Here is a 21,854-nt window from a genome sequence, read left to right as displayed (position 1 = left end):
TGGAAAAGCAAAAGAGAAGAACACTATACACATTTCTTAAGCTGAACTGAAAAACATGTTCTAGCCCTGAGAGTTTCAATACTGAAGGATTCAATGGGCAAAAGCTTAAATGAAAATTAAAAGAAATGTTGCTTTGGGAAAATCTGCTGTCAAGGACCTCTTTAAAGTGATAAAAAAGCAAGGATGTCAGGTTGAAAATTAAGGTACACCTGATCCATATCGAAGTATTCTCTATTGCTTTGTAGCTGTCTAAAAGTTTTATAATGAAAAAGGAAGACCAAATCCATGTCTTTGAGTTGTGGTTTGGCTAAGAGTATTTACTGTAAACCACAGACTGCGAAAAGAACAAACCAGAGTTGGAGGACTTGCAAACCAGGCTGTTAGTTAGAGACAAGGATGTTGAAACTTTGGGTCACATAGTTTGGTCATATTGTCAGTCAAGGTGGGTCCTTTGAAGACTCTCGACTAGATAGGTGGGCATCATAAGTGTAATAATAGATTTGAACATTTTGGAGATCATGAGGATGAATCTAGATAGGTCAAAGTTCAACTGTATTAGTCATAAGGGTGCTGTAAGTAGTAGTTGACTGGAAAGGAGGGCACCTAACAACAACAGCAGCAAAGGATAAATATCAGTTAGGATCTTTGTTTTTATTGATAGAAAACTCAAACTGGATATAAGTAAGCTAACCAAGGGAACTCAGGTTGCCTAGTTATAAGTAAGGTACATGGTTTGAATCCACCAGAAAGGCAATGTTCTGTGCAATTTACTGCCTCTGAAAACTTGCTAGGGGGTTAGCTATTGATTGATTGCAACTCAGTGATACATAATAACAATGGCGCAAAATACAAAAATTAGGTAAAAAGTTTGAGCACACATAACTCTTCAGGTAGAGTTACCAATGGCATAAATTATGAAGCCAAAATACCTGCATTTCTGGTCAGTGTTTTACTTTACAAGCTTCATTTTAAAGCCTTCCTCTTTTGTGGGTTTATCATTCTGCATTTCCCAAGAAGACTGCAGTCAAACTCAGATATTCTTAAGTCTACTTGCAGACTCTACATAATATTAAGTCTGACCACAGTTCTTTCTGAAGTATAAATTGCCATGAAAAATGCACCCTTACTCTAAGAGTGTTAGTCTGTGTTGCCAGAAGTTACAAACTTAAAAAAAAAAAAAAAAAGAAGTTACAAACTGCCAAAGCTGTATTTCCATTAATGCGCCTTTGTAGTAATCAGCTTATACTAGCTTTACTCAGTATAAATCTGTGTTACATGGTTTTCATAATGTTCTCTTGGGATATTTTAATTTATTATTAAAATTTTTAATCTATGTTTAAAATGTCTTTGGGAAATAATAGCTTTTTTTTTTTTTAAACTTTCAGCATCACATCATGGGATTGCTAGACAAACTGTCATGCTTGCTTGGCCTGAAGAAGAAAGAGGTTCATGTTTTGTGCCTTGGGTTGGACAATAGTGGCAAAACAACAATCATTAACAAACTTAAACCTTCAAATGTAAGTATCTTTATTAGATAGAACTATGTATTTTCTGTTAGTAGAGAAAGTTACTATGCAATATTACTTTGTTTGCTGTTATTACTGCACAGTCATGATAAGTATATTGTTGTTATTACGTGCCTTCGATTTACCTATGACTCATAGCAACCCTATGTACAATAGCTCTGAATTTTACCCTATCCTGAGCCAATCTTACTGACTCTGACAATCATAATCCCATTATCCCAGTTACTATGTCAATCCATCTCATCCAAGGTGTTCCTCTCCTATGCTGTCCCTTCGCCCTTCCAAGCATGATGTCCTTCACCAAGGACCAGTCTCTCCTGGCCATGTGCCCAAAGCATGTGAGACAGAGCTTCAAAATCTTTGCTTCTGAGGAGAAACTTGGTTTCCCCTCCAAGACAGACCTGTTTATTTTCCTGGCAGTCCATGGTATGTTCAATGCTCTTCTCCTGCACAGTTCAAAGGCAGCAGTTCTTCTATCATCCTTAGTCATTGTCCCTCTCTTTGGTGCATAGCAAGTAATTGTAAAGACCATGGCCTGGATTGGACATGAAGTATGATTACTTATGATTTGAAGTATAGTTATTGGATATGAAGTATGCTTAGTAAATATTGCCCGAAAGTAGTGTCAGGCAGCCATAATACACAGTTTGTTTTATGCAAGTATGCTGGCAAATCTTGATTATTTATATTGGAAAATTATTTGTAAATGCCTTTTTTCCTCAAAAATTTCAAACTCATTGTTGAGTAAGAAGTGATTCACGTCTTACCCTCCATTGAATTTGTGGAGCTATAAATCACATAGGAGCAATTTGCCCTCTTTTTCTCTGGGAGCCATGGTAGATTTGAACTAATACAGAAATGTGGCTTCTGAGTTAGCAGCACAATTCCCTATGGACTGTGGTTGTTAGGTTAACAATGACTCATAGAAACCATATTTGAACAACAGAGCTGAACCTTGTCCTATCTTGCATCATCTCCATTATTTCTGATATGCTCAAGGCCATAGTTACAGTCACCATAGCAATCCATCTTGTTGAGGGTCTTCCTCTTTCTCTGACCATCTACCTTTCCCAACATAATGTCTTTTTCTAAAGACTAGTCCCTCTTAACAAGTCCATAGGATGAGTCAGAATTCCACCATCTCTATTTCAAAAGAGAACTATAAAAACAGCACAGACCCCATGAGGCAGCTGTACTTGATATTTACCAACTCCACAGTTGGGAACTCTCCCTGTCAACAACATCAGCACAAAATAGGTTCTTAAGAGATCAAACATGTCCCAACTGAATACCAATCTTACTGCTTTACTGCATCCGAAATCATTGCAATAGCTCGCAGACCACAGTGAGCCATATTAAAGAAGTCAAAGGGCTAGAGTTCAGTTGGTAGCAAGATATAATTACTCAGCCAAGACAGCTTCTGAAATATATTCATAGGCTTATGTTACAAAGCTCTCAATTCTGCCAGTTATGGCTTACCTGCCCCCTCCCCCCAGTCCCAGTCTTTTAACAAACTTAGATAAAGGCTCTTAGCTCTGATTCCTTCATGGGGTGGTAGTCCCAAGGTCTGCTCCATCTCATGTCATATCTCTGGTCCTTCACTTTGGCTATGGTGGCTGCTGCCATAGGTCTAGCTGGCACAAGAATCCCTGACTCCAACAGATGCACACTGCACGCCTGATTCTTTTTTGCTGCTAGTAACATTCTCATATTCTCCTGCTGGATTTGTACAACTTAATGGCAAGACTAGCTAATATCCTTGTAGATTGGCAAGACTAGTCAGTCCTCTTAGGGATAGCTAACACACCCTATTTGCTTATTAACTTCCATCCGCATGACACAGTCAGTCAGTGGCTAGGAAAATCATTTAGAATGATAAATCATGACACCATAAGTTCCCTGGTTATACTTTCCCCAAGACAGACTGTTCTCATGGCAGTCCATGGGACATTCAGTACTCTTTTCCAATACCACAGCTCAAAGCCATTGATTCTAGACCACTCAAGTTTCATTGTTTTCTTTATAATACTATTTCTATAGGAACAATAAAATTTGAGACTTAAGAGGTTATCTTTATGTTGCTGTTGTTTTTGTTAAGTGCCATATAGTCACTTGTGTCTCATAGTGACCCTTTGTAAAACATCTCTGAACCCTGCTCTATCCTGTGCCAGCCTCATAGTCTTCAACATGTGCACCTGCATTACCTCAGTTACTGAGTCAATCCATCTCATCCAGGGTCTTCTCTTGCACCATCCCTCAACCCTGCCAAGCATTATGTCCCTCTCAAAGGACTGTTCTCTCCTTGAAACAAGTTCAAAGCATGTCAGACGAAGCTTCAGAATCCTTGCCTCCAAGGAGCAGCCTGATTTCACCCTGTCCACCACAGACCGTTTGTTCTCTTAACAATGCACAGTATAGTTAATACTCTTCCAGCACCACAACTTGAAGGCATCAGTTCTCTTTCTATCATACCTAGTCATTGTCCAGCTTTCTTTTTTTTTATTTTAATTGTAATAATAGAAGGATAACTAATAAAACATATATGAGGATTCAAGGGAAGAGTTAGAGGTGGGAGCAGAAGGGTGAGGATTGGTATTGGTGAAATAACAGGGTTGCACAAATTGGTGGGTGAAGGGAGTGAATAAAGGAGATTAGAAAGATTCCGTGGGGACCAGAAAAGACAGGGAAATGGTGGGCATAGTCCAGGGGTATTTTATTTTATTTAACTTTTTTTTTTTTTTTTTACAAAGAGATTGTCTTTTTTTATTGTGGGTTTGCCCTTTGGGAATAAAGGCACAGATTCTATGCCTGCTTCATGCTGAAACAGGGACATTGAGATGAGGGGAAAGGGGTCTTTATTGGTGGCTTTGAGTTGAAGCTGAATGCCGCCTTTCTGTTCAGTTAGAAGATATTGTCATGACATTTTTTGACCCTCTGGACTGTAAAGTGTTTCCATGTTTAAGTCTAGTAGGAATGGCTGGCTGAACTTTGAGGCTCCTTCCACCTTCACTTTCTTAGCTGGCAGTTATATTTCCCTTTTTTCTCTGGGACCGGGATCAGGGTTCAACTCTGTCCAGCCTTCTAATACATAGCAAGTAATTATGAAAGAATGTAACCTGGATCAGGCACACCTTAGTCTCCAGACTGACATCGTTGCTCTTCAGTACTCTGACAAGGTCCCTGGCAGCAGATTTTCCCAATGCAATTCATCTTTTGATTTCCTGGCTGCTGTTACTAAGAGTGTTGATTGTGGAGCCAAGCAGACTAAAGCTGTTAATCTCAATGTCTTCATCATTTATCAGGATGCTGCCAGTGGGCCCAGTAGTGAGAATCTTTGTTTTCTTGATGTTAACCTTCAATCCTTATTGAAGGCTGCAGTCCTTGACCTTCTGCAGCAAATGCCTAAGGTCTTCCTCAGTTTCAGCAAGCTTGATTGTGTCATCTGCATAACTCAGGTTGTTGATGAGTCTTCCTCCAATCCTGATGCCACATTCCTTCTCACAGAGCCTAACCTCCTGGATGATCTGTCCCACAGGATGTCAGAAGAGATTCTGAATATTGCACTAGAATACTGAGAAGCTAAGCAAATCAGGAAGTTAAGGAGCTGAACAGAAGATTTCAAAAGTCAGCGCAAGAAGACAAAGCAGAGTCTTATAATGAAATGGGCAAAGAGCTGGAGTCAGAAAATCAAAAGGGCCAGACTCACTTATCATTTCATAAGCTGAAGGAACTAAGGAACACATTTAAGCCTCAAGTTGCAATACTTTTAAGGATGCTGTGGGCCAAATGTGAAATGATCCAGGAAGCATTAAAAGGAGATGGAGTATACAGAGTCACTGTACCAAAAAGAATTTACTGACACAGAAGAATTTCATGAAACAATGAATGATCAAGAGACTACAGTGATGAAGAAATAAATTCAACCTGCTCTTAGGGAATTAGCGAAAAACAAGGCCCAGCAGTTGATGGCATACCAATTGACATATTTCAGGAAATAGATGCTGCCCTTGACACACACACCAAATTGTGCCAGGATATCTGGAGGACTACTACCTAGTCAACTTACTGGAAGAGATCCATATTTGTTCCCATTCCAAAAAGTGACTTGGCAGAGTATAGAAATCTTCAAACAGTATCATTAATATCACATGCAAGCAAGATCCTGCTGAAAATGATACAAAAACAACTAGAACAGCACAGCATCAGAGAACTGTCAGATGTGCAGGCTGTGCTTAAAAGAGGCCACGGCACTAGGGACATTATAGCCAATGTTAGATGGATCTTGGCTGAGAGCAGAGAGTACCAGAGCAATGTCTGTGTTTCATTGACCATTCGCAGGCATTTGACTGTGTGGATCAAAACAAAATGTGGCTAACTCTGAGAAGAATGAGAATACAAAAACTTGATTGTGCTTTTGCAAAACCTATTCTTTTTTTTTTCTCTATATTTTATTAATTTTCATAAACATTTACAGAGATTTTGGGTTTCCATTCATTCATTGTTGCACTATTCTCTCTACCCTCCTCCCAGTGTGTTCTTGTCCAAATGCCACAGTGCTTGTCAATGTCAGTTCTGATTAATCTTCTTTGTCAGTGTGTCCTTTGCCATTCCCTATCACTCCTCCCTGAGAGAGACTTCACCCTGAGTCATAAGGAAAAGGGGATGGCGTATTCTCTTAGCTACTTCCTGCTGAAAAGGGAGGCAGTTGTTGAGACAGAGCAAGAAGACACTGCATGGTTCAAAATCAGGAAAGGAGTACACCAGGGATGCATCCTATCTCCATGCCTATCTATCTTTATGGTTGTTGTTATTTTTGTTGTTGTTATGCACCATGGAGTCATCTGCTACTCACAGTGACTCTATGTACAATAGCCCTAAACCCTGCTCTATCCTTCTGTCATCCCTAGTCATTGTCCAGCTGGATTGAAACTCAACATTAAGAAAAGATTCTCACCACTAGACCAATTGGCAGCACCTGATAGATGGGGAAGAGATTGAGATTGTTAAAGTTTTTTGCTTGCTTTACAATCAACGCTCTTGGCACCAGCAACCAGGAAATCAAAAGACTAATTGGATTAGAAAACTCTGCTGTCAGGGACCTCTCTAGAGTGTTGAAGAGCAAAGAGGTCCATCTAGAGCCTGATATGTGGCTGATCCAGGCCATCACGGTCTTTGCAGTTATTTGATACGCATCAGAGAGCTGGACAATGATTTAATGGATGACAAAAGAAGAATTGATGCCTGTGAATTGTGCTAGAGAAGAGTATTGAACAGAGCATAGACTGCTAATAGAGCAAACAAGTTTGTCCTGGAGAGGGTGAAACCAGGTTGTTCTCTGGAAGCAAGGATTTTGAAGCTCCATTTAATATATTCTGGGCATGTTGCCAAGCAGGAGAAAGATACCATGCTTGGAGAAAGGACACCAAGGAGAATGGAGGGACACTGCAGGAAAGAAAGACCCTGGAAGAGATAGATTGATACAGTGACTGGAGTAATAAGGGGAGATATGTTGATGACAGTGAGATTGGCTCTGAGTAGGGCAGGCTTCACAGCTATTGTACATCGGATCGTTTTGAACTTGGTATCACATAAAAGAAGTACAGAAGAAGCAAAGAATGGATATTGAGTAACCAGTTAATATTATATGTAATTTGTAAACATCATTTATTGAGGTTGAATCTGTTAGTCAACTAATGAAAATGCTGAGGAGTTGTTGTTACTGATTGCCTTTGAGTTGAGCATAACTCATCGCGACCTTATGAACCAAAAGGCTTGAAGCTCCTTTACAACTGTGGACATTTATCAAAGTTCATAGAGTTTCCAGAGGCATGTATATAATACACAGATAGGGCAAGTATTAGGAATGTGCTGTTTTGATGCCTGAATGGCTAAAAATTGTGAAGCCCCACTTTTGTATATGGTAATTATAAGTAAATGTAAATGCTTTTAAATAGGGATTTGAAGTGTATGAGAGAATAGTACAAGCCTTAGAATTTAGTTTCTTATGGGGCAACTTCATTTTTATTTATATTCACATGGACCTTGTTTAGGATTAAAGAAACTGCCATTCTTTATCTTTTTTTCCCCCGTTACTACTCTCTTGTACATTTACAAGAACTTACCATGAAAACCAACCAACTGCCTATGTATTTTCAGATGAGAATTAAGTTGAGGCAGCTGGAATAAGATACTGAAAACGGATTTGGAAGGTAATTTAGGTGTGTTAGCAGGCTTTCAAGATAAGGTGAGAATCAGCTAAGACATGGATGTCTTATTTTGATTAGCAATTATGCTCTCTATTCACTGCAACATGAGAAATCAGTTGGATATAAAATATCAGCTTTCTTCTTGAAAAGGCTGATATTAGAGAGCTGTTGGACTCACACCCCTCTATTAAACAACTGGTTCTCTAAGAGTAAGGGATGGACTTACCTTGCTCCCTGACACAAACTAAGAAATCAGTTAAATCATAGTTTTCCTTGGAGAAGACAAATAAGGTGGAGGAATAATTAAAAAACTAGGAGTGTCATTTAAATATCATTCCATCTACATAGAAACTGTGAAAATAGATTCTTTTTTTTTTTCTCCACCAAGAAAGAGGACAAATTAAAAATCTCACACTACTGTGGAAATTTCCTCCTGACCTAGGTGACTAAGAGATTTTTATATTAATCAGTGAAATGCTCCACCTTATCCTACAAGATAAAGTCATTGATGGCACTAAGGGTATTATTTTTAATAGACTTAATGAAATTAAGTAAGTGTCTTTCTGAAATCTTGTTCTAGATAGAATCTCTCTCTGAAATTTTATTTTCTAATTGGTGATGTCAGTTTATATGCCTAAAATGGTCTACTCCACATAGGTAATGATTCCTTCACTTCTTACTTGTTTGGACCATTCCCTGTTCATTTTAGAGAATAACCAAATGTCTTTGTTCCTGAATAAAATAGAAGATTAATGTTAGAATCTTGCTTTCAGTGTTCTTTAGAAGAAAACAGAAGAACTTGAATCTGGGAGCACTCTTTCACGTCCCATTTTTTATTCTGATTAATTTATGGAGTTTCTGTTTCAAATTACTTTAAACTAAAACTTCATGAGTGAAAGAAAGATTAAAAAAAAATTAATGAGTTTGATCCCTACAAGAGAGTAACTAAACTCTGGTTGTGTAGCCTTAAATTGTGCAGCCAACCCAAAGGTGGCACCCCTCATGGTTCAAATCCACCTGCAGCTTCAAAGGAGAAAGGTCAGAAATGTCCAGTCATTTGATTTACAGCCTTAGAAAATTTGCTGCAGGGTCAGCTAGGAGTCAGTTCTGACTTGACAGCATTGAATTTGAAATTTGCGTTTTCTCTAGAAGCAGGGAAATGTCATGGTGCAGTAGGTATAGAACCTGGATACTAATCAAAAAGTCAGTGATTTAAATCTACCACGTGCTGCATGAGGGGAAAAAAAAAGAAAGGTTCCATTGGAGATGTGAAAAGTAATGGATCAATGGTGATTAATTTTATAAAACACATTTTATAGGAATGATAATGTGGAATACAGTGTAAAGGAATACATGAAACACATGTATATAAATGAAACACAATGTACCCAACTATTGTATGTAAACCAATATAAAATAAAACAACCAAAAAACACTATGGGACAGTCCTACTCTATCCTTAAGGCTTATCATAAGTCAGAACCTACTAAATGGGTGTTTTTGTTTAGAATTTTTGTTTTGTTTGGTTTTTTTGGTTTTTTTCTGAATATAAAACTAGCTTCTGAAGGACCTAGGTGATCTTTAAGAAACAAAATAGCTAATTTCTAAGGATCATGTCTGTGAGTCAGGATTCCTGGTCCAGAGACAATGGCCCTGATGAAATGGAGCCAGAAGTTTTCATCGAGAGTAACTGGAATGAGATTGTTGACAGCTTTGATGTCATGAACCTCTCCGAGTCCCTTCTCTGAGGCATTGATGCCTATGGTTTTGAAAAGTCCTCTGCCGTACAGCAGCGAGCCATTCTTCCTTGTATCAAGGGTTATGATGTGATTGCTCAAGCCCAATCTGGGACTGGGAAAACAGCAACTTTTGCCATAGCAATTCTACAGCAGATAGAATTGGATCTGAAGGCCACACAGGCTTTGGTCTTGGCTCCTGCTTGAGAGTTGGCCCAGCAAATACAGAAGGTGGTAATGGCATTAGGAGATTACGTGGGTGCCTCCTGCCGTGCCTGCATTGGGGGCACCAATGTACATGCTGAAGTACAGAAATTGCAGATGGAAGCTTCACGCATCATCGTGGGTACCCCAGGATGTGTATTTGATACGCTTAATCAAAGATGCCTTCCTCCCAAATACATAAAAATGTTTGTGCTGGATGAAGCTGACTAAATGTTAAGCCGTGGATTCAAGGACCAGATCTGTGACATATTCCAGAAGCTCAACAGCAACACCCAGGTAGGTTTATCAGCTACAGTGCCTTCTGATGTGCTTGAAGTAACCAAGAAGTTCATGAGGGAACCCATTCGGATTCTTGTCAAGAAGGAAGAACTGACCCAGGAGATTATCTGCCAATTCTACATCAGTGTGGAACGTGAGGAGTGGAAGCTGGACACACTGTGTGATTTGTATGAAACATTAATGATCACACAGACTGTCATCTTCATTAACACCAGAAGGAAGGTTGACTGGCTCACTGAAAAAATGCATGCACGGGATTTCACCTTCTCTGCCATGCATGGAGATAGGGACCAAAAGGAATGAGACGTGATCATGGGGGAGTTCCGTTCTGGCTCCAATAGAGTTCTCACCACTACTGACCTGCTGGCCAGAGGCATGGATGTACAACAAGTTTCTTTAGTCATTAACTATGGCCTTCCCACCAACAATGAAAATTATATTCACGGAATTGGGTGTGGTGGGCTCTTTGGCTGTAAAGGTGTGGCTATTAATATTGTGTCAGAAGAGGAGAAAAGGACCCTTTGAGACATCCGAGACCTTCTATAACACCTCCATTGAGGAAATGCCCCTCAGTTGTTGCTGACCTCATCTAAGAGGGGTCATCTGTCCTGATATAGCCCTGGCTCAGGGTTCAGTCCTAGAGGGCTTGAGCAGGAGAGGGGACGGAAGGGAGCCAAGGGATGGACATCTTGTCTTTTTTTTCTCCTCCCTCTCCCCCACCTTTTGAATAAATGTCATGTTTTAGACACCCTTTTCTTTGGGGTAGGTTCTTGCCGCAGGCGCCAGCTTTTCTCCCCTTCTTAAAAAAAAAATAGCAACAACAACAACAAAAGAAAAAACACTAATCTATTTCTCTATCCTAGTCACCTCCAGATCCATGAGGCTCTCACTACCCCAGCCAGACTCCTTCAGTACTCAAGAGGCCATGATGTCATTCAACCCTATATGCTGGACTAAATCTGAAGGGACAGTGCTTGAGTGATGTTCGTAGTTGGGGGGGAGCAGAGAAAAGAAAACGGTAGCCATTTTTACGTTGTTTTGTATAGTACTTATTGACTCATAAAACAAATACAAAATTCTGAATAAAATTACTTGTAAACTGCCAAAAAAGAAAAGAAACAAAATAAACACTTTTGATTATGGTTCAGTGAAACAATGGGTACCATTTGATCTTTTCTTTAATACATAAAATTTTAACTTCCTCACTTTTTTGTTATTAATATGTTTTTCCTAATAGTAATATAAGGTAATTTCATCACATAATTAATACATTGCTTTTGTCATCAGAACTAACTCACCTGATCTCAGCTGATCCTTCAGCAGGTTGTTGGTTTTTTAAAAATTTTTATCAATTTTAATGAAAGCCTACAGAGACTTTGGATTTCCACTCATTCATAATTGCACTTTTCTCCCTGCCCAACCTCTCCCCCAGTTCGTTCTTCTCTTTGAAAAGTAAAAGAAAAATTATTTCATGGTTATACAATCCCTCCCCGCAAGTCCACTCCACTATGCAGCCTTCGTTCTGGACTCCTGTAATGACAATAATACCTATTAACATATCCTTTTTAAGCAGTTCTCTCCCTCATCTGTTCAATGCAGTATACATAATTTATCCCATCTTTCTCAGTCTCCCCCAGCCCCAGTGTCAGTCCATTTTACAGCAATGGCACTATGCAGTATTTGTCCTTTTGTGACTGAGATATTTCATTCAGCATAATGTCCTCCAGGGTCACCTATTTTGTATGATATTTCATAAGTTCCTTGTTTTTCAATGCTGCATAGTACTCCATTATGTGAATATACCAGAGCTTCTCTACCTGTTTGTCTGTTGATGGGCACTTGGGTTGTTTCCAACATTTTGCTATTGTGAGCAAAGCCACGATAAACATGGGTGTGCATATATCTGCTTGGGTGGTGATTATGGTTTCTTTGGGGTGTAGTCCCAGTAGTGGAATTGCTGCATCAAATAGTATTTCTATTTGCAACTTTTTGAGAAAGTTCCATCCTGCTTTCCATAGTGATTGCACCATTTTACATTCTCACCAACAGTGAATAAGGGTTCCAGTTTCTCCACAACCTTGCCAGAATTAGTCTTTTACTGTTCTGTTAAATGTTGCTATTCTTAGTGGGGTGAGATGATAACCTAATAGTTGTTTTAATTTGCATCTCTCTTAGAGCTAGGGATTTTGAACATTTCTTCATGTGTTTGTTTGCCATTTGAATGTCTTCTTTGGTGAAGTATCTTTTCATATCCTGTGCCCATTTTTCAATTGGGTTGTTTATCTTGTTGTGGTGCTCGAGTATTTTATAAATTTTAGATATAAGTCCCTTATCTGGCATGTCATTACCAAATTTTTTTCCAGTCTGTGGCTTCCTTTTTTAACCTGTTGGAAAAGTTTTTGGATGTGCATAGGGATTTGATTCTTAGAAGATCCCATTCATCTATTTTTTCCTCCCCTGGTTGTAGATCCTCCAGAGGGTTTTAAGAAACAGTAAATGGTGCAGAGGAGATTGTCCATCTTTCCCCGATGGAGTGTCTGTTGGCGTCAAGCCTTGTATCTTTAGGTTGGCAGTGAATCAAAACAGTGGATTTTTTTTTAGGGATAAAAAAAGTGAAAAACTGTTCCGAAGTTTGCTAGGAAATGAAGAAACCCCTATGTATTAGACAAAAAAGTTAACAAATTTTGCTAAACAAAAAGAAAAAATAGCTGTGCTGCAATTCCAGAGGCACACAGTCAAATTTATCAGCTGCTCTGTGAGAGAAAGATGGACATTCTCCTCCCATTCTATTAAAATTGCCTCTGAAAACCTGCTGGAGGGTCAGCTATGGGCCAGTTCCAACTTGATGTTAAAACAACAACAAAAATAGTTTTAAAGGAAAAGCTGAATAAATATACTTTTGAAAGACAGCACCAGAGCAGTTCTGGGCAGAAGTAGGGATTGGAGTTCGCTATCACTTCGTTATTAAGTAAGTCAATTTCTGGTGACTTTTCAACATTTTTTCCAGTTGAGATGAAATTTCAGAGGTAGACTACTATGTTGTTGTTGTTGTTAGATGCCCTTGAGTCAAAAACAACTTGTATAGAACCTATGAACAGTCATCCTGAAAGCTGCTTTATCTTGTGCTGTCCTTATCATCTCTGAGACACTAGAGCTCATTGCTTAAATCACTGTCAGTCCTTCTCAATAAAAGTCTTCTCCTTTGCTGACTCTCCATCTTTCCAAGCATGATGTTCTTTTCCAGTAGATATCCTTGCCTGGTTCCATGTCCATAGTATGAAAGATGAAGCTTTGCCATCTTTAAATCCAAGATACACTCCAGCTACACTTTTTCCAAGACTTAACTGTTTATTCTTTTGGCAGTCCAGAGGATATTCAGTATTCTTCTCTAGTATCACAGATCAAAGGCATTTATTCTTCTGTCATCCTTATTCATTGTCCAGCTTTTTGTGGTGTAGTAGGTAATTGAGCGACCATACCCTGATTCAGGCAAACCTGACTCTTCAAACTAACATCATTGCCCTTCATCTTTCTGGAGAGGTTTCTGACAAGACTTGCCCAATGCAATACATCTCCTTATTTTGTGACTGCTGCTATCAAGGATTTGATTGTTGATCCAAGCAAGATTAAATCATTGATGACTTTCTCCATCTATCATAATATTGACTATAGGTCCTGTGGTAAGGACCAGAAGAATGCCTATTTGTGTTTTATTGACTAAGCAGAGGCATTTGAGTGTGTGTACCATAGCAAACTATGACAAACAATAAGAAAAATGGTAATCCTAGAACACATAATTGTGCTCATACAGAATCTATACCTAGATCAAGAAGCGGTTTTCTGAACTGAGCAAGGAAACACTGCACAGTTTAAAATCAGGAAAGGTATGTGTCACAGTTGTATCCTTTTTCCATTTCTATTCAGTCTGTATGCTGAGCAAATTATTCAAGAAGCCAGACTCTGAAGAAGAATGTGGTATCAGGATCAGAGGAGACTTCATCAGCAACCTTCATTATGCAGATGACACAACTTTGTTTGCTAAAAGTGAGTAGGATATGAAGTACAGGGCTTGCTGCTGAAGATCAAGGAGTACAGCTTTTACTATGGATTACAGCTCAACATCAAGATGATGATAGTGAACCATAATGTTGGGAGATAACAGTATCTCTCTACTCCTATTTACACACAAGGATTCCCCCCCCTTAATTACACTCATGACAGTATGAAGACAATTGAAGGAGGGAAGTAAAATCAGTGAGAACTTAAATGATAATTCTAGCAAACATTGTTAAATATTAACTATGGACCAGACAGCTATCAGAGCTTTATACTAGTAATTGAATCCACTTGCTGTCCTACAGGAAAAATAACCTGAGAATCAGCCTCTGTAAAATTATAACCTGAGATCTTTTATTAAAAAATTTTATTTTATACCGATTTATTTACAAAGTTCATATACATTGTTTTTCACACCAGATCTTTCCCCTTTTCTTTACTCATTTCTCCCTCCACCCATCAAATTGTATAACCCTATGATTAAGGCCACCCCCCACCCTTCCTCACCCCTCTGCTCCCACCTACCCCCCCTTGAATCCTCACTTGTTCTACAGTAATGGTCTTATACAGTATTTGTCTTTATGAGACTGAGTTAGTTAACTTAGCGTAATGATCATTGCTCTGTGTGCTGCATAGTATTCCATTGTGTGGGAAAAGAAAAAGATAAAAAAAATTTAAATAGATAGAAATATAGATGATAGAGATAGATATATATATAGCTTGGGAGACCTCTTATGGGACAATTCAATTCTGTTATATAGGCTTATGAATATTTTGTTTTACTTGACAGCAGATAAAAACAATCATCCATTTACTCATTTCATTCTCATTAGTAATTTTATGTGTAAGAAAACAATAATGATGAGTTTCACGTTTGAAAAAAAACAAGATTTTAGAGAGCACTTTGGTGGCTTAGTGGCAGGAAGCTGCACTACACTCCCATAAGCATGTAGTTCGAGGTTACCAGCTGCTCAGTGGGAAAAAGATGGGCAGTCTCTTCCTGTGTTATTAACTACCTCTGAAAACACATTGGAGGGTCAGCTATGGGTGAATTCAGACTCTATGGTTCACAAACAAGATTTGGAGAACTAATTTACTCAAGATAGAATTGCTAATTTAGGAGTAGAGTTAGATAAGACATCACCACAGAGCTTCCAAAACCACTGCTATTGCATCAATTTAGACTCTTAATACCCCTGTCAGATTTCCAGATTATAAATCTTTATGAAAGGATACTTCCCATCTTTGTCTCTTGGAACAGCTGGTGAATTCAAATCATTGGCCTTTTGGTTATTAGCACAACATTTAATAGACTGTTCCACCACAGCTCCTTAGTGAAGCTTAAAGAATGAATGATCAAATGTGGAATGCAGAAAAGGGAAGTCAAGGATAACTCTTCAGTTTCTAGTTCAGAAAGTTAATGATGGGCTCTCTGCTCCTCCTGCATCGACACCTAGACCTCTCTTCTCATGCAGCCATAGCCACATCCCTGAGACACAATGATGAAGTTTGGAGTAAACAAATGTGGCTGCACTGGACATCTGGTAACCAGGGCTGCTTTTTAACTCTGACAAAGTGGGTATTGTTGCCTTCAATGACCCCTTCATTGACCTCACCTTCGTGGTTTCTATGTTCCAATATGATTCCACCCATGGCAAGTTTAATGGCACTGTCAAGGCTGAGAATAAGAAACTAGTCATCAATGGGAAAGCCATTACTATCTTCCAGTAGCGAGATCCCACCAACATCAAGTGGGATGATGCTGGTGCTGAGTATATTGTGGAGTCCACTGGTGTCTTCACAACCTTGGAGAAGGCTGGGGCTCATTTCAAGGGTGGTGCCAAATGGATAAATCATCTGTGCTCCTTCTGCCGATTTCCCCCATTTTGTGAGGACTGTGAACCATGAGAAGTAGAACAGCTCTCTCAAGATTGTCAGCAATGCCTCCTGCACCACTAAGTGCTTGGCCTCCCTGGCTAAGGTCATCCATGACAACTTTGGCATCGTAGAGGGACTTGTGACCACAGTCCATACCATCACTGCCACAGAGAAGGCTCCGGATGGCCCCTCTAGAAAGTTGCAGCATAATGGCCATGGAGCTGCCCAAAACATCATCTCTGCATCTACTCATGCTGCCAGTGCCATGGGCAAGGTCATCCTTGAACTGAATGGGAAACTTACTGGTGTGGTTTTCCGTGTCCCCAACCCCAGTGTGTCAATCAGGGATCTCACCTGCTCTCCGAAGAAAGCTGCCAAATATGATGACATCAAGAAAGTAGTAAAGCAGGCATCAGAAGGGCCACTCAAGGAGATCTTGAGATACACTGAAGACCAGGTCTTCACCTGTGACTTTAACAGTGATACTCACACTTCCATCTTTGATGCTGGTGCTGGCATTGCCCTGAACGACAGCTTTGTCAAACTTATTTCCTGCTATGACAGTGAATTCTACAGCAACTGCATGGTTGACCCTGTTCATACATGGTCTCCAAAGAAGAAGAGCCCCTTGAACCACCAGTCCCAGCAATAGCACCAGGAGAGGGAGGGAAAAAGGGAGGGAGGGAGGTGGAGAGAGAGAGACAAGAGAAAGAGAGAGAGAGACCCTCAGCTTCTGGGGAGTCCTTGCCCCAACTCGAACTCGCCACACTCTGAGAATCTCACATCTCTGACAGTTTCCACCTAGTCTCCCTGAGAAAGAGGAGTAACTTAGAGAGCCCATCTTGTCATGTACTATCAGTAAAGTACACTGTACTCAGGAACATAAAAAAAAAATAAATAAAAGAAAGTTAATGATGGGAAGTTTTGGTGATAAAAGTTTTCAGAAGCATTTGATAAATTAGTTTATTGATATATTGCATTTTAATTGCCTGGGGAGCTGGCCTTGGTTCATTTCAGTATCTTCTTGCCGCGTCCTCTAAAGCTCTCCCTCACTTAATCATTTTCATCTTTCTTTTATTATTTAATGCACTTTAGTCATATCGGCCCTCTACTTTTCTTGTGTACCAAGTTCTCTGGTGACCTAGTTTTAAGAAGCTGCGCTGTAATTCCAAAGACACGCAGTTCGGATCCAGCAGCTTTTCTGTGGGAGAAGGGTGAACAGTGTCCTCCTGTGCAATTTACTGCCTCTGAGAGAAAACCTGTTAGAAGGTCAGCTAGAGGTCGATTCTGACTCAAACAACAACAGCAAAGTTCCTTGGTAACTCAGGACTTTGTACTATCCTCTTAGTAAAATATTACTTGTCTAGGTATTGCCATAGATATCTCCTTCTTGTCATTTACTCCATGGATCACATGTTACCTCTTCAGAGCAGCCTTTCTTAAGTACCCTTTGTCAGAACCAGACCATCAATCACTGTCTGTCCTACTGCTTCCTGACCCCAATTACCTTTCATTTCACTTATTGCTGCCTAAACTTTGTTAGTTGTTTATTCTGCTTACCTCCTCTAGATTATAAACTTCTGGGAGTGGAGCTCTTTAGCCATTAGTTAGTCAGCTCTGGTCTTCAGCTATCTTAACTACATCAGCTGTAGGACTAAGATGAGTGAGAGTGCTTCCCACATTAAGCAACAAGACTTGAGGCAAGCAAGGCTTTTGGCGGCAAGACCCTGGTGGTGGACTCACATGATGTGACTTGAGGCTTCTTGCACTTGTATTGGCCACAGTTGGACTTTACTTTCCTTGCCTTACCTTTGACGATGACTTTGAGGAGTTGTGCCTTGGAACTTGGGCTAAAACCTAGGCTTATTTTGGGTGATATTGTCATATTCTTTGCCTCCTTCACTTTCCAACTTCCTTCCCTAATAAACCCTGTTGTTGGTACCATAACTGTGAGTCTGTGAGTCCGCAATAAATAAATTAACTTCTGCTGCTGGGGCTGTACAGGCACTAAGAGGCCAGGCTACAGGCTCCTGATCTGCTTTCTGCCCTGGGCTGGTGAGAGGCTGTGTTTTTCTCATATCTTCTGGTCCTTTCAGAGAGACCCTTATGGCCTTGTGCTTCTTTCAGAGAGACCCTTATGGCCCTGTGCTTCTGTGTCCAGTTTTTCCCTTTTTAGACAACCATTCACACATGAAGACAATCTCTAGCATTTAAAAGCTCAAGAAGAATGTTCTGAAAGATTATAAATTCCTGTATGTGAAACTCAGGTTGTTCGATTATAATCACTTTTGTAAGTCCTGGATAACAGGGGTGAAATATACATGAAAAGAAACACATCCTGTAGATTCACAATTAGTAAAGCTTGAACTGAACACAGTCTACCTGCAGGGGAGAAAAAGAATTTTCATGCAGTGATCCTTGCATGTTGTTGTTGTTGTTATGTGCCGTCGAGTCGCCTGCGACTCATAGCGACCCTGTGTACAACAGCCCTAAACTCCACTCTGTCCTGTGCCAATCGCACTGTCTCTGACACTCCCATCCCAATTATCCCAGTCACTGAATCAATCCACCTCATAGAGGGCCTTCCTCTCCTGCACTGTCCCTCCACCCTCCCAAGCATGATGTCCCTCTCCAAGGACCGGTCTCTCCTCACAACATGTCCAAAGTAAGTTAGACAGAGCCTCAGAATCCTTGCCTCCAAGGAGCCACCCGGTTTAGCCCTTTCCAGGACAAATCTCTTTGTTTTCCTAGCAGTCCATGGTATTCTCAATACTCTTCTCAAGCACCACAGCTCAAAGGCATCAATTCTCCTTCTATCCTCCTTGGTCATTGTCCAACTCTCTGATGCATAACAAGTGATTGCAAAAACCATAGCCTGTATCAGACACACCTTAGTCTCCAGAGAGATACCATTGCTCTTCAGCACTTTGGAGAGGTCCCTAACAGCAGACGTTCCCACGGCAATGCGCCTTTTAATTTCCTGGCTGCTGGTGCCAAGACTGTTGACTATGGAGCCAAGCAAACTAAAGCTGTGTACAATCTCAATCTCTTCACCATCCATCCTGATGCTGCTAATTGGTCCAGTGGTGAGAATCTTTGTTTTCTTGGCATTGAGCCTCAATCCATATTGTAGGATGTAGTCCTTGACACTCTGCAGCTGGCGCTTCAGGTCCTCCTCAGTTTCAGGAAGCAGGGTTGTGTCATCTGCATAACGCAGATTGTTGATAAATCGTCCACCAATCCTGACCCCACATTTCTCCTCATAGAGCCCAGCCTCCCGGATAATCTGTTCTGCATATAGGTTGAAAAGGCATGGAGACAGGACGCATCCCCGGCGTACGCCCTTCCCAATTTTGAACCATGCAGTGTTCCCTTGCTCTGTTCTGACGACTGCCTCCTGGTCCAAGTCTAAGTTTCGCATTAGAACGATCAAGTGTTCTGGGATTCCCATTCTTCTCAGAGTCAGTCACAGTTTGTTATGATCTACACAATCAAATGCCTTTGCATAGTCAATGAAACACAGATAGACATTCCTCTGGTATTCCCTGCTTTCAGCCAAGATCCATCTAACATCACCTACAATATCCCTCTAGTACCACGACCCCTTCTGAAACCAGCCTGGACTTCTGGTAGTTCTCTGTTGATGTGCTGTTCCAGTCATTTTTGGATAATCTTCAGTAAAATCTTGCTTGCATGTGAAATCAGTGAGATTGTTCTGTAGTTTCCACATTCTGTTGGGTCACCTTTCTTAGGGATAGGAACAAATATCGATCTCTTCCAGTCAGTTGGCCAAGTGGTCGTTCTCTAGATTTCTTGGCACAATTTGGTGAGCACATCCAGGGCAGCATCTGTTAACTGAAATATGTCAATTGGTATACCATCTATTCCTGGAGCCTTATTTTTTGCCAGTTCCTTCAAAGCAGCCTGAACTTCTTCTTTCATCACCATAGGCTCTTGCTCATATGTTGTTTCATGAAATTCTTCTGTGTCTTCCAATTCCTTTTGATACAGTGACTCAGTATATTCCTTCCATCTTCTTTTAATATTTTCGGGATCATTTAACATTCTGCCGAAAGCATCCTTGATTATAGCAACTCGAGGTTTGAATTTGTTCCTCAGTTCCTTGAGCCTAAGATATGCTGAGCGAGTTCGGCCCTTTTGATTTTCTGACTCCAACGCCTTGCACATTTCATTGTGATATTTTGCTTTGTCCTTGCATAAGAATGAAAATTTTGTTTAATCTTGTTATGTTCTTGTTGTTATGTACCATAGAGTCATAACAAACCCATAGCTATCTCTTCAGTGGGTTTTCAGAGGCATGGCAGGAGATTGCTCGTGTCCTTAGCAGCATATTTTAGAAATGGAAATGCTTCTTTTTCTTTAAGTGAGGAAAAAAGTTATCTTTATTACTTGTAAATTTTAAAACTAATTTTTTTCTCTTAAAGGCTCAATCCCAAGATATAGTTCCAACAATAGGATTCAGCATTGAAAAATTCAAATCAACCAGGTAAGTCTATTTATTTATGCGTTGATTAAGGAACCCTAGTGATTCAGTAACTGTGTGGCCACTCCCAGAAAGTTGAGATCTATAACCTACCCTGTGACTCTATGAGAGGAAGACCTGACGATCTGCTTTTATAAATAATATGGTATAGAGAGTTCTATGGATTACTTGCAGATGATCTGATACGGCAATATATTTAGAAAATACAAAAAAAATTCACTAAGAAAATTGCTGGCTCTAATTGCCCAATTTAGCAAAGTGACTTGGTACCAGATGAATATATAAAAATTAATCAGATATATTTGTAGTAACAAAGAAAACTCTGAGAAGGAAATAATGAAAGCAATGCCATTTGCAATAGCAACCAACAGATGAAATATTTAGCAATAAATCTAACCAGAGATAGGAAAAATCTTTATAAAGAAAGCTATAAGGCTAGTTATAGGAAGCCCAAAGAGACCTACATAAATGGGCAATTATGCCATATTCTTGGATTGGAAGACTTAACATTGTGAAAATTACATTACTAAAAGCTCTCTTTGAATACAGTACAAGTTCTAGCCAAATACTATAGTTCATTTTTCAAATATACAGAAAAAGCAATTACCAACTTAATATGGACAGTAAAAAGATTCTGGATGAGTAAAGAGATACTAAAGAAGAAAATTGAAGTAGTAAGAGGCCTCATGAAACAGTACACAACATGGGAAAGTCTAGAGAACATTTTCCTGAGTAAAATAAGTCAGTCACAAAAGGACAAATACTGTTTAAGACCACTGCTATTTTTTAAAAAAACCCTCAAAAACAACCACCACAACAGCAAACTAGAGAAAGATTTGTGAAAAGAGCGAATCAATCAAGTATGGTTTTAGAGCGTAGGAAATTAAAGGATAGACAATGAACACTTCAGTGGATAGATAAAGGAAAGGAAAATGTGAAATGAATGGATAATCAGACATTGTGTGTATTATAATTAACAGTGTGAAACAGGATATGCATGATTGCCTGGGACCCAAAAAAAGCTAAGATTACACAAAAACAGTTGTAGATGAGTGAGAGGGATGGGAGAGTAGGAAGACAGAAGCAGAGATTAGTGAATGAAGGAACAGGCAAAGTATAATGAGGATTGATGAGACATTGTATTAATTGGCATTGATCATTTGTAATTAATGTACTATTTATATACATATATGCTAATTTTTATATAACATAATTTTCTTTAATGAATCTTTAATATTGTTTCTCACATGTACACACATGCATACATATGTTTTTGTTGGCTGCTGTCAACTTGATTTTCATTCCCAGAGAACTGCCAGAAGCCCAGGCTGGGTTTAGCAGGGGTCGTGGTACTAGGGATATTGTAGCTGATGTTAAATGGATCTTAGCTGAAAGCACGGAATACCAGAGGAATGTCTATCTGTGTTTCATTGATTATGCAAAG

General features: G+C 39.6%; 1 protein-coding gene and 1 pseudogene across 1 annotated transcript in view; both read left to right on the top strand.

The window, feature by feature from the left end:
- The first annotated feature begins 1,392 nt into the window (after positions 1-1,392).
- The window catches only part of LOC102856874 (ADP-ribosylation factor-like protein 6-like), a 72,362-nt gene continuing 51,900 nt past the window's right edge, over positions 1,393-21,854 (top strand). Inside the window, exons 1-2 of the mRNA XM_006903125.1 lie at positions 1,393-1,517; positions 20,352-20,413. Coding sequence (XP_006903187.1) covers positions 1,395-1,517; positions 20,352-20,413 — 185 coding nt within the window. The 5' untranslated portion in view covers positions 1,393-1,394. The remainder of the gene's footprint in view (positions 1,518-20,351; positions 20,414-21,854) is intronic.
- Positions 9,346-10,555, top strand: LOC102856057 (annotated as a pseudogene).

The sequence above is a fragment of the Elephantulus edwardii genome, unplaced genomic scaffold (assembly GCF_000299155.1).
Source record: "Elephantulus edwardii isolate Elephantulus edwardi_28Jun2011 unplaced genomic scaffold, EleEdw1.0 scaffold00513, whole genome shotgun sequence".
Taxonomy (NCBI): Eukaryota; Metazoa; Chordata; class Mammalia; order Macroscelidea; family Macroscelididae; genus Elephantulus; species Elephantulus edwardii.
The sequence above is the reverse complement of the archived record's forward strand: the minus strand, read 5'-3'. Positions and strand labels throughout refer to the sequence as shown.